Genomic DNA, 17,727 nt, shown 5'->3' with positions numbered 1-17,727 from the left:
AGACACACACCATAGCTGTTTTATTTATGTCAGATTTCAGGCTTTAGGTGGAAAATCAGAAAAGAGTGTATTTACAAGAGGAAGATGTGGACATGAAAGGTGACACAGGATGGAAAACAGGAAACATCAAGTGTAAGAGTGATGAGTACCTCCTGTTTCTGTTCCACCCTCCAGCTCTGGTTTACCACCCAGCACATTCGCAGCAATGTTGTTTACCATGTTCAGGATGGCATCTAAAGAAAAAGAGCACACAAACACTGCAGCTATTTTGAAAGACATGAGGATAAATAAGTAAGTTAGATAAGTAAATAAGTAGACAGTCAGAAGGCCCAACACATATCAATGAAACCACAGGCTTGTGGATCTGTTGTTCCCTTTCCCTTGCTCTTCTGTCTCATGCTACTGTTCTCAGTCGCTTCAGTATTATTTCCTGTATTTCACTTTCCCCTCTTCAACTTTCTTTTCCAGTTTTTCAATCATTTTATTTTTTGAGCTCTAAAAATTTGCACGTGTGTATGGGTGCTCCAGTCATTCCACTGCTAAATCAGGAAACAGAGTAGCACCAGTGTGTTTGTGCATGGGGGCATGTGTGTGTGTGTGGTTTAGTCTAGTGCAGGCTACAACATTTTTGCAACCCAAACCCCAGTTTACATCTGTGTGTATGTGTATGTACACTAAGATACTGAGGAAATATTCATTACTGCCTTCTAGGGAGTGAGTGGACTGATTTAACTCAATCCACACTGCTTTTTCTTTGGGTTGTTGTACCACCAGCCGTATGGAACCCCAATGCACCATGAACACTCACGTGATTTATGAACACTGTTTTAGAGTAATTATTTTCTTTTACATAAAGCATCAGATTCACCAGACAATTTAAATTTTAGGATTCAAAACTCTCCAAACTATCTGCTGCCCTCACTTACTGCAGAATGAGGAAGCACCCACTGCTTGGCCTTATCAAAGGCTTCTGGCCCTTCAAAAAATCCTGAGTAATGCATTACTGTGATAATTATCCATTATTCAGAACAGAAACTCAGAATACACAATGAATATAATCTTCTGTTGATGTAACTTATTTTGTGTTAATATGCATGTCTGCATCTGCATGTACGTACTGGTTGCCGAGCCAAGCAGGTTTTTAGAGTCCTTGTCCTCTGATGGTTGGTAGCCAGGTGGGTAGTCTGCCGAAAAGGACATACAGCATTATATATATATATATATATATGTATAGCAAAATACATTCTTACAAACAAAATTAAATAATCTTCAACAGGGAAGATATTCTTTAACCTTTTTTCCAAAGATATGTATATATGTATATGTATATATTAATATTAATTGCAAGATATTCACTGACTAAGATCAAGAAGATCATTTGACTCTTCTCAGGCTAGACATCTTAAAATTATGCTTATATTAATGGGTGCATTCATCATCTTCTGTTAGCTGAATAAAAATTGTGAATATTCAGTCAATTTTGTTAAAAAAAATCCTATAAAACTAAACACATATCCTACACTACACAAAGTATTGGGATACAGCTGTTGTGCAGGGACTGGGCTCGGCCCAGTATACCAAGACATGTTGGACAATGCTATGCTTCCAACTTTGTGGCAACAGTTTGGTGAAGGTCCTTTTCTATTCCAGCATGACTGTATCCCAGTGCACAAAGCAAAGTCCATAAAGACAGGGTTGGAGTTTGGTGTGGAAGAACTTGACTGGCCCACACAGAACCCTGACCTCAACCCCATCCAACACCTCTGGGATGAACTGGAACAGAGATTGTGAGCCAGGCCTTCTGGTCGAACATCAGTGCCTGACCTCACAAATGCTCTACTGCAGGGGTCGGCAACCTAACCCGCAGACAAATTTTAGCTGACATTTCTTAACATGTCGTTTTACTGTTGTTCTAAAGCAAAACATCCATCCTCTACCGCTTATCCCGTTCAGGGTTGCGGCTGGCTGGAGCCTGTCTATCACAGGGCTGTACAGGGGGCTTGACACCAAATGTCTATTTTCGTCGGATAATGCGGTAGCCTATGACACGGGTTGTTGTACGGTCAAAAAGTAAACTTCCCTCCTTTTAATAAGGTAGTCAGCTAGCTAGTTTATGTGAATGAAGATTTGGAAAGACTTGCAGCGAGCAGAGCTGGCGAGTAAACACCAATGGACAGAAATAAAGAAACTTCAACCCGAAGACCAGCTGATTGTCAATACTTGGAACGCACTCCCTGTCACATACCACACAACGCAACGTGTGAGTATCGCCGCATTGATCGTGTTTGGCTCTATGTATGCATGTGAGTAGTCGTTCTCACATCTGAAAAACATAAAGACTAACCTATGATCATTTAACGGGAGGAAGCTTCAATGCCTGCATGAAGCTTAACCTCACCACGTATCAACCAGACTACAAGGCCATCAGCAAAACCATGCAGCACCAGAAGCCGCATTAATGGTAAGATATATTTCATTTAGAGATGCGTTATACTTCAAAAACGGTGGTCTTACTTCAAAAATTAATGCATTAAGTTGTATTCAGTGTTGGTAAATATTATATGGCTCTCACAGAAATACATTTTTAAATATTTGGCTTTCATGGGTCTCCCAGCCAAAAAGGTTCCCGACCCCTGCTCTACTGCATGAGTGGGTAAATATTACCACAGAAACACAAAATCTTGTGGAAAACATTCCAGAAGCGTGTAAGCTGTTATAGCTGCAAAGCTGTCTGTGTATTTAGAATGCGATTTCATTTAAGTCCCCGTAGGTGTAACTGTCATCTGTCCCAATACTTTTAGTGTAAATCAATTCCATTTCGGAGACATAATCAGCATCTTACCATAGTCTTCATCCAAGTATTCCAGTCGCTCTGAAGGGTACTGGGAATCTGCTATCTCCTCATACTCCTCCACCATGCTGGTACCAAACACCCTACACAAAAACACATACACACACACACACCGGGTTACACAAAGAAACATTTCTGCAGAAAAGAACAAGGATAGTTATTAAAACAAAGAAGAAGCAGCAAAATGTTTCTTTTAAAAACATGCCGCTCAGGCCCGTTTTCAGGAGAAATGCAAGTAACATGGTAAAATTCTCAAGTAACTTTACTATAGATAATCCTTGGCCTACTTGTAAACACGTGCAAGAGGGTTGTACAGCCCCTTTAAATCCCAACAGCAGTTCCTGATGACAATGCTGACCAGAGAGGGCTTGAACTTTGGACTAAATTTTATGTGTAAACAGGTAAAAACATACTTATTAGTAATGTGCAGCAATCTCAACGACCATATTGTGAATGAACGCATACTGAAAGTAGCCAGTGAAAGAAATAGAGAACAGAGTTGCAATTACAAGATCAACAACATTTCTCGTCTAATCTACTAAGAAATCGACTTTTCATAACGCAATACAGCACCCGGACTTATTATATAAATATACTGTGAACTATAGCACTGAGTTCAATCTTACGGACTAAAAAGATTTTGTTAAAACATTTTTCACCAGTGTGAAATCAAAAAACTAGGTGAAAACTGGTTTATTGGTTCTGGATGAATAAAGCAGTGTGTGGTTTGAAGTACAGACACCTACAAAATCCTGTTCTCTACCAGCGTCTGTCTTTGCGAAAGGGCCGTGAACTTAATGGTTCATCCTGCCGTAAGACTCTGTACATCACCCGAAACAATGACTTTTTCCAGTCAATTTAATACTCATATAAAAAAGGTCTGAAAACCTTTAACTGTATTATTTAATGCCAAATTGGTTTTGGAAAATTAAAGAGAGAGATGCCTTGGAACAGAAAGAGAATTGAGAAGAGCAATTTACTAACTTACCTGATGAGACTGAGGGGACAGAAGTGTTCTGATCCAAAGTGGGAAAGGAGTTCAACCTATGGAGAAAATGGACAACAGTTACACTGAAAATATCACCCACAACTTCACAGGAATCCCAATACCAATAATGTATGTGCACCCACTCCATAAACCCATTATACCAGCAAACCGTGAAAAAAGTTGAATTACATAGAGTTGACAATATGGTGTGTGTGCACTTGTTTAATATCTTTCACATGCCTTAAAGATGACGCTCTGCCAAATGTCATCCATTTAGAGGGTAAGACAATATTACAAGAGTGCTAACCTTTATGTACTTGATGAACATCTGATGCAAGAGGAAGACAGGAGAAGGACAGAGGGAGAGAGAAATAAAACAAGAGAAAGAAATCAGTAAGGACTGATTCAAGCTACAAGCAAGTCAGGCATTTGCTTACGGTCTGACTCTCTCAAAAGACAAACACACTGCTGGTATGTGCTGGATAACTGATCTATAAAAACATTCGAGAGGTTTCTTACAAGCAGCTAGACTGAAGCACAAGCAAGACAGACAGACAGAACAGAAACATCAGAGCAGAACATGACAGTTGTCAGCTGCTTAGAGGTAAACAAAGCAGATAATCCTAAAACTTTCTAAGCAAAAGACAGTTTATGTAATAAAAATATAATCATTTCATAACAGAGCACATGAATCACAGCCAGCACCCACACTCACAACATAAAAAGAATAATCAACCAAGCAACTGTCTTACATCATTACATCAACACTTGTTCAAGTGAATGTAGCCTAATGATATCCAATGAGCAATAACTGTTCTGTTTGGTGTGAAAACTGAACAGGTCCGGCATTTGCTGAAGCTTAGAAAGAACAGACACACTAAAAGACTCCAAGTTTCTCTTCAGTCAGTCAGAATGGAGCACATGTTGAATGTCTGAATGAACAACACACTATGTGTGTGTGACTGACCCAGAAGAGAAATGGAAATCAATCTGAGAACAACTTACTTATTTGTGCTGGAATTCAAGCCAAACGGAGAATGATCTGGGTTAAACTGTGGGTACGGGGACGTGACACTGAAACCTGGATGAACCACATTCTAAAATAATTCTGTCAGGACTTCTACCCTGGTTGCTTGCCAGTATATTTCTCTTAATTTCCGTCACTTAAAGGTCATGCATTCACTGATAAAAGTTTAAATTACTCTTCATGGGAACGGCTGCAAAACCTTAAGCAAAACGCAAACAACTGAAATCGCTGAACGTTGCACACTGGTGATCTAATTTCCTTTTGGCCACAGACTGCAAAAGACTCAGACCAGCCTGGTTTGATGTGCTGTGTTACATGCAAACCTAAACTACATGGCCATGATAGTAATGTAGTAATAGTATCTGCTCCTTGGTTCACACAAGTAAAACTCACTGTCATGAACACGCACACAGACTCACAGTTACATTTCTTCATCCAGTCAAAGGAAGGAGTGGTTCAGGCGGCACTGATGACATGGCTAACTTACCAAAAAGTCATAAGAGGGTCCACTGAGCTTAAAGTACATCTTTAAGCCATGTGTATGAATGTGTCTGGGTATTTCTATCAACTAACAAACTGTAATATATTAAAGGCAGGAGGGGGGAAGCAGTACCTTCACATATTTAGCATAAAGCTGTTCATCCAGTGGAAAGCTCTGGACTATGCGCTCATCACGGGCATGGAAAGTCCCCAGCTTTACCCACTTGTTGGTAGGATATCTGCAGACGGAACAAGAGAAAACTAAGATGCCTGCGTGTGAACACTGAACAGACAAAATCTGGCATGTTCTCAAAGGCTGGGTGTGAATGCCACTGCACTCCATGTGATTGGAGGGCATGTCCTTCAGTGCCAGAGGGTGGAATTTATGAGTTGTGGTATGAGATGACACTGAAAATAAATCATGACAGTGAAATCCAAAACAAAAGATAACACCAGTTGAGGCAGCTCTAAAGTTAGAGCTGATAATCCAGGAGGAAAAGGATGAATTTAACCAGCCCTAGTTTTCCAGGATAAACTTTACGTTTTTTTATTTCCAATAATTACCTGCTTCTCAAGGGCAGTATTGAGAAGTTAAATGAAAATTTTACATTTTTGTATCTTAAAAGGGTTCAGCTATATACGTAACCTGTAGTTTACGCACACCTGAGCATAGAGCTCTGAAGGTTAGTTGATTAATCAATTAGTTGCCCGAAAAGAAAAAAAAAACAGATGCCAATTATGGACAATATTCATAATTTCAATCATTTTTCAAGTGAAAACGTTCACAGCTTCTTAAATGAAAGGCGTGAAACATCCACACCAACGACGATATATTTGGTTGTCTAGTTGTGCTCCTTACCCTTCTTCTAAGCTGTACACACCTCCACCTACTGTGCCGGAGTGTGAAGATGCTGTACTTGTTAAGTCAATGAAAGCAATTTCCCATTATTGGGCCTATAACTTAACAGTTCCATATAACTCATGCATCCCTAGCATTTCATATGGTGCTCTTTGAGGAGGCATTGAATATGTCCCAGCCAATTTGATGATTTCCCAAAACAAGGGATCCCTTTTGTTAAAAATCTTCTCCAATCTATCATATTCCAAAAACACCTTACACAGAACTGAAATTTAAAAGGCTACGTGTTGTGTATTTTGTATTTCAGATAGATATTATGACTAACTGTGTAAGAAGTCTATGTGTGGCCATGATGCAGGCTAAGAAACATAATGGCAGGTTTCTCTACATACTAAACTTGATTATCACTACTCTTTCCAAACTGGATTTCCATCGGCCTTGAGGCCTCCACAAAGCCCAATGAGAGGCCTTTTGTTTGCCACAAACCCAACACATGCCTATGAGAACATGTCAGTCAGTTGGAATATTGGTTGAAATAAACAGCCAGCTTGGGTGTGCAAGACACAAAAAGTGAGTATACCTGTCACTGATGGAAACTAAAAAGTCTTTAGGTGTTGATGAAAAGAGCTCAAAGTTAGCAATGTCCAGCTGCTTGACTTGAATAGGCTCACAGAGCTCTATCACAAACCTGGAGAGAGGGAAATGGAAAACATTTGTTGAATAGATGACCCATATGAAACTCATGTGCAAAATCAGACAAACTGTAAACCAATAGTGTCAGTCAGTGCACTGACCAGATTTTGTTGCTGCAAGGATTTAGCATGTAAAGGTCCATATTCTCCTTGAGAATAGATGACGTGCTCTAAAGAAGAGAGAAGAATTGAGAGTGAGCAAACAAATTTTTGATTTCCTTTAATTACTTATTTAGCAGCCAAAGCCATTGTTTAATATAGCACTAAACACTGGTCCAGGTTAAGCCTGAATGCTCTTCTTCAAAGCAGGTTTCCTCCATCTGCTGCTACAACCTGACAGTGCGACATCTGAAACTTCAACTGGGTGAGTGTGTGTGTGTTGGCAACAGAGGACCAGGGGCCATGTGTGTCTCACCTTGGCCTCACTATTGTGAGACAGTATCTTGGCACCACACTCTACAGAGGCATAGTTATTCTTGAAGTTTTTCTGGACCTTCTTCACTGGATGGGGGCTGCCACTGGTTGAGGTGTGGAGAGACTGACCTGGACAGAGATGGAACATTACATTAGGACAATTACAGACACTGGGGGGGAAAAAAAAGAGTGTCGTATGAGAGGAGCAAGTAGAGAGATTACGCAACACGTATAAACACACGCTCTGCTGACCACTGCACATGCGTGCATTGGGAAAAAGAGGGAACAGAGAGCGAGATGGTGAGTGAGATAGACAGGAATAGAACACGAGGAAGGAAGCAAATACAAGAAAGATGTAAAGAAGGTAGAGAATGTACAAAAACTAGTAGTACAAAGGACAATGAAGCAGCAAAATAACATGACCGGTAAAAATGACATGTGAAGGCCACTTTTGGCTATTGAGCAAGCCTCTGGATCCAGACTTACTTAGGGGCCATTGCACTTAGTTACTGAGGGGGTGTCTCTCTTTCCATTTGTAAACTCTAAATGTGTGCTTTAATAATGTATGTGCTTACTTTTCTCCTTCTCCACCTCCATGACTTGTTTCTTCCACTCGTCGAAGGTGGGGATGTCTTCTTTGCTGGGGACTGACGGGTCAGTCTCTCTGGCAGCGCTGGCATCAGCCATCTGAAACACACAGAAGGGTCTATCATACACACAGGTCCATAGTGACAGTTACCTCACCTAATCTCATTACATGCTTACATCTTGTCATGCAAGAGCACAAAGCGTTGCAACTTAAATTAATCTGCTAATGCTAAATAAGACTAACAAGATTATTTGTATCCTGGCATCTGTGATCCAACACATGAATTGCATGCTACGACCAGCTACTAACAGACATGCACGCAGTGTGCTGTAGAACAATCAAAAGACTCCCATCCACAGTTCATGGCAGTCAGGTTGCCCCTGGCCACTGACGCACTGAGGTGCACTGAGCTGTGAATAATATTTTGATGGATTATATAAGCTCCCTTTTGGACCTCACAAGAGAGTCTGATCCTAAAAATCCACCAACTCAGACGGCCTCTTATGTAAACACCCCAGCAGATCGGGCAGGAGTCATTACCAGCCTCATACAGATTAGCCAGCAGATCTTGGCTTCAAAACAGCAGAAGCATATACAGATACACGAGGCATACATAATAACAAGTAAACTCCCCCAGATACACTCATCTTTCCCTAACCTTAAACCATGGAAAAAAAAAAGCAAATGAAAGAGAGGTGACTCAGCATTTGCCAACATTCAAAAGCTGCCCTTTGCAAATAGCTGTGCACGCTGAATATTTAACTTTAATGGCAATCTAGCTGCAGTTGTGCCTAAAGGTTTCACCAAAAACATGTCAACAGAAGAGTGACAAACAGCATCTTTAAAACACTGATTGTACTTTTAGCTCATAGTTGTAATTTTTCACCATCTGTACATGTTTTTGTCTTTTATGTGTATGTTTAGGGTTGATGAGTCAAAATCGTCTGTCATGATACGTGAAGCACTGTAATATCTCTGCTCATCATCAGAACCATGCAATGCCTTCATTTATCTAAATTTCAGTATCATTCTGCTCATAAAAGAAACCATTTCTTGGGTTGCACTGATTGTTTTTGAATTTGATATATATATACTAAATAACTTTGGAGGTTGTAGTTTACATGAAAAACCTTGTTTCTCTACTGGATTTAAACACCTGTGAGAAATATTTGGGAACCATGAGCTGCTGACCTTCTTTTCGTGGTGGTGTTGGGAGGTGTTGCCCTCCAGTTCCAAATCAGGCAGCCCATCCTCCAGCTCCTGTTGCTGCTGTTGCTGTTCCTGGTCCATATGGCCTGGAGAAGACTGGACCTCTGCTTCAGGACCAGAGCTGTGGCTCTGGTCTGACCACTGGTCCTCTGTGCCAGCCTCATCCACACTATTACACAGACACAGGGCCCAAGAGGGAGGCGGAAATGGAGGGAAGAGAAGGGAACAGAGAGGGGAGGAGAACGAAGAAGGGTGGAGAACACAGTAAGTACTTGGCAATGTTGGACACAACATGCAAAATGTAAAAGATATTCAATTTAAATGAAGGCATCAACAGTCCTTGGTTATGAGCAGGCAAAACCATGGAAAAAAGGAAATAAAAAAAAGCAGAAGCAAGTGGAGAGCAAGGCCAGCGGTCGACGGATGCGCACGGCAGAGAGGTGTAGTTTGTGACTTGATTACCTGTCTCTGTGCTTTGATTGGCTTCTGGGACTTAAAAACTCACCTGAGGAGAGGGCTGCCAAAAGGAGTGTTTTCACAGGTTGCCAGTTCGGGGGGAATGACCCCGCACTGTGAATCAGAGTGCTCAGCAAAGACAAAGTTGCCTACTGGGAATTCATCTCCTGCACTGGCAACCCGCACTGCACTGAGGGAAAGAAAGGACATGGCGTTTACCACACCTCCATACACTGGGGAGGGTAGAGAGAGAAGATGGGGAGGGTAGAGAGAGGAGGATGGGGAGGGTAGAGAGAGGAGGATGGGGAGGGTAGAGAGAGGAGGATGGGGAAGGTGGAGAGAGGAGGATGGGGTGGCAGAGACGCAGGAAAGACGATGAGCCAGAGTGTAGGGAGAGCAAGAGAGAGAGAGAAAAGGCTGAAGAGCCTTTAGAGAAAGAAATGGATGGACAATGGGGATGGAGAGGTTGCTCGTTGGTTGGGAAGTTGATGTGCGACATCTTAAAATGTCCTGATGTTGACAAAGGAGTTCAATACAAATAATGCCACTGGGAATTCTTCTCAAAGGTTTAGCCCAGGGTACATCCAGACGAATCTTCGTCAAAGTTCCACATCCACCCAGGTGATTGTTTTTCCTCAATGTCCACAAACCTTCACGAGAAAGTCCTTTCCAAAAAAATTCACTCTACATGAGCAGTTCCACAGAACTTCACAATACTGGCCACCAGTTCCATGAAAAGTGACTTTGAAACATCCATGATCTCAGGCCAACTCTCCTCTGAGTTTTTCTTTCAGTTCTTGATCAGTTTTTATAAGTGATTACATTGAAAAGCAAAATAACTGAAATAATATTAAAAAAAAATTGAAGGAAACAACCAAGATAAAATATCAAGGAAAATGTGCAATGTGTGGCATGACAGTGGCAGCATTGGAAAACAGTTTTACCTATATCATACCTGGACTGGGTTGTAGTTGGCTTCAACCATCCTAAGAAAACATGTATTTTCTTGGCCGTCTGAGATTTTAATTTTATGTGATCAATGTGACTTCTTTGTGGCTACAGCCAACTTGTAATGCCACAGACTAGATCTCTGAGAAAGTGAATCTGAGCTTACCCTGTGTGGGTCTGGCCAGCACTCTGTGAGGTAGGTGTGTTTTCAGCTTCATCTGGGGATGTGGCTGGATGTGGATCCAGGCTTGGGTGTGCAGCAGGAGTGCCAATGAAGACCTCTGCTGGGGGTGGGGCATCTGCGGACACGTGGTCCTGTGCTGGAACTGATTCTGGGTTGGAGGACACAGGGACATCCTGGTCGTGGTCCTGGGTGTCAGCATGCAGGACCAAATCAGCCTGGGGGTCTGGGTGGAGCTCTGGCTCAGGAGCAACAGGTACAGTATCAGCCTCTGGGTCAGGCTTGGTCTCCTTCACCTCAACTTCCCGAGGATTCACAGTCTGGTGAGAGCAAATGCAAAAACATACACATCAACAACTAAAACAAAAGTGAACACAATCTCCAGTGACAGTTTCACAAATTTTTCTTTTAGTGTGTACAAAATGTCCCGTGACTTCACCAATACTCATCCTTAAAACATATTACTGTCATTGATATCCATGTATTCAGTCAAACATATTGTGATGTTTGCACAAGATGAACTTGAGACGCTTGCCGAGAATAAGTTTAAAAGCCATAAGTGGAACTAGAGATCAACTTGTTTCATCATATAACTGTCCCTTTTACCACTTTTCTGTGCTGCCCTCTTTACATGTACCATATTTGCATTTACTCATAATATTTTAAAGTTTGCAGCATCTTGGTTCTCCTGTATATTGTAATTTCAATAGTGTCAACATTGTCCAGAGAGATTTTAACAACTGGTAGATATACTATATGATGTTACCTGTTCTTGGTGTAAGTTGTGTATTTCCAGCCTCTCCAGTGCTGCTCTCTCCGTCTCAAGTCCCATATCATATGATGTGTATGTCGTTGATTCTTCCAAAACCTGTGGAAAAACAAAACAAAACAAAAAAACAAAAAAAACCCACTTATTTAATAATCCACATTCTTCAACAGGAATTTTAAATGCTGACAAAGAAGTTAAAACATAATGTATCACTGCCTAAAACCGAAGCACTGTCCCACGACAACAATTCAGACCCTTTGAAAAAAGTTATTGCTTCTGTTTATTTTCAAACTGCGTTTTGTGGTAAAATGTCAGATGTAAAAAGGTCTTTGAATCTCAGGCTGTGAAAAAAGGCTTTTGTTGAGAGACAAAGACTGTGTTATAAAGGCTGATGACAGACTGCCAGGCCTGCTGAGCTGCCATGGCATGAGTGTTTGTTACTGGACCACAAACAATGATTCCCCTTCATCTGTGATTACACATGCATACCACAACACATTTGCATCCCCATATTATCATCATTCATTCTTAAACTCATGACTCCTAGTCAGTCATTCAGGAGTCCGCCTCAGGCAAGCCCTTGACTGACTTAAGATGGATTACTTTCCAGCATTATTCAGCCACTGAGGTTGTGCATTTGGGAAAGCTTTGTGTACTCAGAGCTTCAGCCTCGCAGAGCTGGTCCTAACCTGTATCACCATTACCTCTGTGACTCATTATATAAATAAACCTATGTTCTTGACAATGTGTAACCGGGCTGCTTTCAAAGTAATTTTTTACCTCAGAGTGGCTCTAATTTCAATCATTGAGATGTTAGGTGAAACAACCAATATGTTGTTCAATAATGAACATCTTGGAGGGAAAACAGAAGAATTATGCAATACCCTGACCGTCTCACCACTGATAGGCTTGTATCCTAATCCAGGACCTCCCTGATCATTCACACAAATTATTTATAGCTACTTCTCCTCGTCCCATCTCTCCTACTTCTCACCAAGGGTTAGTGGGTCACTAAAGTGCACAACCCAACTGCCACCACAAGCCTCTTAGTGTTCTGCTAACTCAGCATATATACATTTCACCACAAGCAATGAACCTAATAATATTGCTCCCCATCCCACGGCTGGCCAACAGGATGAACTAGCATTGTTAACCACAACGAACAGCCACCCCTCCATCCATGTATTTTCTGCTACTTCTCAGGGGCCGGATCATGGTGGCAACAGGGTAAGCAAAGTAGTCCACGCAAGTTTTTTCTTTAGCAACCACCGAAGTCATGGCCCATCTTGACTACTAGTCGCTCAGAGGCCACCTCTGGCTCTCAGGCAAAAACTCTAATACAGTGGTCCTCAGTGGATCGTTCACAAGTATCCTCACAGCCTGACACCTCTCACCCTAGAAAATCCCAAACCAGCCTAACCATATCTAATTGGTATTGCCTGCCACGCTTTCTACTCTGCTATAATAGCTTCAGTATGGCCAGGTACTTTGTTGGCCACCTGGCTTACAATACACCAACCCCAGAGCCTACTGATGTGGGTGGTGGGCTCAAAGAATGGGCTGGTCATTCGGGCTGTGCATGAACAGGCTCAAAGCCCAGCAGCCAGACGTCCACGGGCAAGCTGCCCTCATAGGTCCTGGTTTCTAGTTTCGTATGAGGTGAGGTGTGATCCCCTTCCTCCAATTCATGCAAACTGAATAATCAATTCCATACCCAGGTGTGAGACTGATTGTTACAATTAAAACAAAAAAAAAATAATTAAAAAAAAGTCAGGAAACAACACATATGATTACAATAAATAGTTTCTAGGCAGTGTCGACAAAGCTTTAAAATATTAAAAAGTTACAAGGAATTTTATTTTATGTTATTTATTAAACATAATGTGTTCATAGTGTATTACAGCTGTTCACTGAAATTAAGCCTTGATGTGGCAGACTGAAAGAGGAAAAATGCACCACATTTGAACACACCTTGTGTTGCATGGAGTCCTGCTCCTGCTCCTGCCCATCAGGGCTTTTGTCCCCAGCAGACTGACCTGGGCCAGACAGTCTCTGCTCTGAACAATACACATGTTGACTGGGGTACCTGAAACACAAACGAGGGAAAAACTGTCAGCAAACAAACTCATTCTGATCACCATTTAAGACGAACATGTATAGTAATGAACAGCAGGTACTGTACTAGTACCTGCACAAATTGCTGAAAAAATATTAAAATCCTGCAATCCTTAAAAACAGAGATTAGAGATTAAATAGAACTTTCAGCTGTAAGCAGTGGGTGCCTTTGAATTAAAAGAATGCAGAATGAAAGCACTTGCGTCATTCTGGTGGAGGACAACTGACACAAGCTGTAGTGTGGGGGAGCAAAAGAGGCTGCATGTGCACTGAGGAAAAGCAGAGATAAAAAGGGAGAGAGATAAACTAATGACAGAAAGTGAATAATCATATGTAAATTACCAGCAAAAACAAAATTCCACTTTGGTTATTTGTATATTCTTGTAAACTGCTAAAGGCAAATTTCAGTCTTCACTACGCCCCTCCTCCTCGTTCTTTTCTGCCCATAAAAGCTTTGCAGGGCCCAGAGTATTGCTGCAACTCTTCCAGGTGTTTCCAAGTAAATCTTATTTCAACACAACTCACATGGGTGGGCACAACACCTCTGGCAAGTTTTATTTCAGCATTCGACATTATTACATAACTATTATGTAGCGACAGAACTGTTTTATAGAGGTTACCCATCAGCAAAGCATAGCTGCTCTGCACCTACAGAGCAGACACTTGTGCTCAAAGCCAACATGAGGAGGAGCATGGAGCACAGCCCATTCTACTTTATCTCTGCCGTACAATGGGGCTACTGTAAAAACAGGAGCAACTTTTCAATGCAGAACACCGTATAGGTGCTGATGACGGAGTGTACAAGACATGTTGGAATGGAAAGTCAGGCAGGAAACAGAATAAGGAAAAAGAGCAGATAACCATGAGGGAGAGTGAGTGAGTGAGAGAAAGAGAGAGAGAGAGAGAGAGGGAGAAACAGCTGGTTCTCTGCTGGTTAACTTATAAGTGGAGTTGAAATGATGAATGAAGCAGGAGGAGGGTGAAACTGATACATCTTTGAACTTTAATAAGTTAGCCAGCAGACTGCTTTAGAGCTATTAGACTAACTCATCATCCAAAGTCACCAGCATCAAATAAAACCTTCTCAGACCTGGCTCTTCATGAGGCCATGAAGGCCAAAACTGGACACTCGCTACTCACTATTAAATTACTCAATCAGTGTTTAATTAGATCAAAAATCTCTGAATATCTTTACACAGGCTCTTTTATATGGGCCCACAGGCACCAACATGTACAATGTACATTACTGAAATGCAAAAAAAAAGTCAGCGCATGACAACACATTGCATCAGTGACAAGAAGCACAAAATGCAAAGCTCAGATGCAAGCAACAATGTGACTCTGAAACTGGAGCAGTTCCCCTTGAGAGCTTAAATATCAATGTCAGGAGGGAGCGGGACACATGGACAGTCATGTTAGCACCCTGTCAGCCTGGCAGCCAGGAGGAGGGAGATGAGCAGTGAGCACAAATGTTCGCAATCACACCGAGGAAACCATCTGTGCAAGTCAGTGTCCTGTCACTCAGCCTATCCATCTGTATTCTGTTCATTAACATTTTGAGGTGATAGAAGGGCAAGATCAAAGATGACAAAAACATTCAGAGACTCCATTTGTAAGAGGGTCTTTTGAAAGCTGTACTGTGTACCCTATTAGATATCTGAGCAAAGAACAACTCATTAAGATATGTTGTTAATCCAACTTTGAAGTCACTTCTAGTCAAAATGACATGCGTTTACCGAACCTACTGGAGTTCACATACAAGGCCCAACACTGAAAAAAATTAATATCTGCACTCTCTATGATTTATGGATTTACCCTCATCTGAATGTTGAACATACGTGCAAAACGTGACATCTAGGAGGAAGCCGCTCCTTCATTTTGTGGGACAGCAGATTCTGACACCAAGACATGACATTTACTGATGCTTTGGATCCCCGCTGATGATGAACTGCACACTTGTTCCTTTTCTGTTGGAACCTCAAAAGATACACTTTTCCTGAAAAGGCTAGGAGGGGCCACAAAGCCAGTGAGGGGAAACCTAAGAGCCAAGCAGTGTACTGACACTTAGGGGTAAATATGAACCACGGGTTAATATAGGCTTCTGGCTAAACTTAGCTTTCCATAGCTTTAAACTATCTTGTGTTGCGTTAAATGCCGCCCATGTCTTTCTCCACCCTCTAACGGTAAAAAACTCGAGGCAGTACAGACGAGACATCTTCCACACAGTGATGTCCACAGCAGTGTTGCATAATTTTGTTCGTCAAAATGAAGGACAACATTATGTAACATTGCTGGTAAAATGCAATGCCAGCAATTTATGATGCCAATCTACAATCCATGCACAACAAAAATGATGATGTGATGATGATTCACTGATATATTTTGGAATTTCATTCTTTTTTTTAAAGCCTCAAATTCAAAGCAACAAATCTATCTCTTAACTTCCTTCCAGTCCCTCTTGCTCAATATATTCTGTATCTCACAGCGTCTAAAATCCTAAGAAGTCAGTGAAACCTTATTATTCAAAAGTTAGTTATTCAGTTGTTATTCAAAATTGATTCATAAGTTGACTTGTCTGCACATGTATCTGTCCTGAGACAAGCTGACAGTATGGTGATAAAGAAGTTGGGAAAGAGTCTGAACTTAAACACAGTGGTACAGAGGCAACCCATGAAAACACAAAGTCACTGCTGAAAAAAGCTGAGTAGCAGGGTGTATAATTACTGTAACTCTCAATAACTGGCAGATCATTTTTCATACTGTAGATTACAATTAACACTGGATTGTGTGGATACCGGAATTCACCCTACATTTTCCAAAAGTCTCATGTGGTCTGGTATTGTCTGGCTATTTTACTGAGTGGTAAAATGCTTATACCAAGGTCTCTTTGTTCCCGCATGTTCTCTAAAACAAACCCAGAATGTTTCACTGTCTAGTTTCAATTTCAAAGAAGGGCCTGTAAGATTCACACTGAATCACTTAACAGTGCATATAATTCACTACATGTTTGAAAAGTTGTACAATTTCATCTTAAATGTACAATTGTTGCAGTAATTAATATCCAACAATGAAATTGACAATTAATGAACCTCTGTACATATATATATATATATATATATATATATATGCACAAACTTTGCTTGTTATAAATTTTTAAAAGACTTTCAATTTCCCAGATAACAGAATACTTCTGTATTGATACATGGATGACTACAGCATCACATACCACAGCGCAGGTTTAAGTGAACACATCACAGAGTAAATAATCCTGTATAAACGTCCGTGATGATGGATGCAAATCTGACTGACTTCCGCAATGTGACTCACAGAACCAATGTTTAACTAGAACCTGCCAAGTAGCTGTGTGCTACTCAAATAGAAAAACAGGGATTAAAATATGTGGAGCAATCCAAGAACACAAATATCCTGTACTATAAAACAAACGGGAATGATGGCCTCCCACCCCATACATTCATCTCCATGAATATTAAAAAAAACCTGAAAGTTGACATTCGTTCTAAAAATGAAAAATGAAAGCAGAAGTGTGAAAATAAAGGTGAAGAAGGGGCTGATCTGAGAGGACCTGCTTTGGTGGCGTGCTGCAACCTACTTTTTAACTCAAATAGTTACATAACAGTGGGAGGGGGGATTTCTGACCCACAAATGAAGAGAAACAGAGAGACCAGTGGGAGACTAAACATTTAAATGAGCCATATATGTTAGATATCAGTAGTGGGTCAATGCCAAGCTAATGAAGTATGAGCCCGAGGCAAGAATAGTGAATCAGCACCCTGCAAATACACTCTTCCTCATTCTCTTTCTATAACCATTTCCTGTGGGGTTTTAAAGAACATTTTCCTGTCTTTCAACCTCTTTTCTAACAGGTCTGTCACTTTGTATAAATTCAACAGGCACTGAAGAGGACATTATCATCTTATTGCAGAAACATGAGAGTGAACAAAACATTTCTTCTTCACCTTTGATGGAGCCTTTGTCTCTTGCTGGAGGACACAATCATAATCTGAGCTACAACCTTTGAAAACTTTCTACTTTCTCTGACATCACACCACCTTTCAGTGCACAGTAATACAATTTAAAGCAACACAGTTTTGCACACAGGCACACTGATACACCGGCTACATGTCCTGA

The 17,727-nt window shown here is 41.1% G+C and overlaps 1 protein-coding gene across 5 annotated transcripts in view; it reads right to left on the bottom strand.

Moving 5' to 3' along the window:
- suco (SUN domain containing ossification factor) overlaps positions 1–17,727 on the bottom strand; it is a 40,053-nt gene that overhangs the window by 10,045 nt on the left and 12,281 nt on the right. For 3 of the 5 annotated variants that reach the window (XM_046392874.1, XM_046392875.1, XM_046392878.1), the window contains exons 2-16: positions 13,435–13,549; positions 11,461–11,562; positions 10,680–11,014; positions 9,615–9,755; positions 9,092–9,278; positions 7,887–7,998; positions 7,313–7,440; positions 7,000–7,067; positions 6,786–6,893; positions 5,480–5,585; positions 4,147–4,167; positions 3,840–3,895; positions 2,843–2,934; positions 1,119–1,184; positions 150–233 (exon numbers count right to left, since the gene is read on the bottom strand). In XM_046392874.1, coding sequence (XP_046248830.1) covers positions 150–233; positions 1,119–1,184; positions 2,843–2,934; positions 3,840–3,895; positions 4,147–4,167; positions 5,480–5,585; positions 6,786–6,893; positions 7,000–7,067; positions 7,313–7,440; positions 7,887–7,998; positions 9,092–9,278; positions 9,615–9,755; positions 10,680–11,014; positions 11,461–11,562; positions 13,435–13,549 — 1,721 coding nt within the window. The remainder of the gene's footprint in view (positions 1–149; positions 234–1,118; positions 1,185–2,842; positions 2,935–3,839; positions 3,896–4,146; positions 4,168–5,479; positions 5,586–6,785; positions 6,894–6,999; positions 7,068–7,312; positions 7,441–7,886; positions 7,999–9,091; positions 9,279–9,614; positions 9,756–10,679; positions 11,015–11,460; positions 11,563–13,434; positions 13,550–17,727) is intronic. The other 2 variants (XM_046392876.1, XM_046392877.1) reach the window with 2 other exon arrangements.

Source organism: Scatophagus argus, chromosome 6, assembly GCF_020382885.2.
Source record: "Scatophagus argus isolate fScaArg1 chromosome 6, fScaArg1.pri, whole genome shotgun sequence".
In the NCBI taxonomy this organism is placed as follows: domain Eukaryota; kingdom Metazoa; phylum Chordata; class Actinopteri; family Scatophagidae; genus Scatophagus; species Scatophagus argus.
The sequence above is the reverse complement of the archived record's forward strand: the minus strand, read 5'-3'. Positions and strand labels throughout refer to the sequence as shown.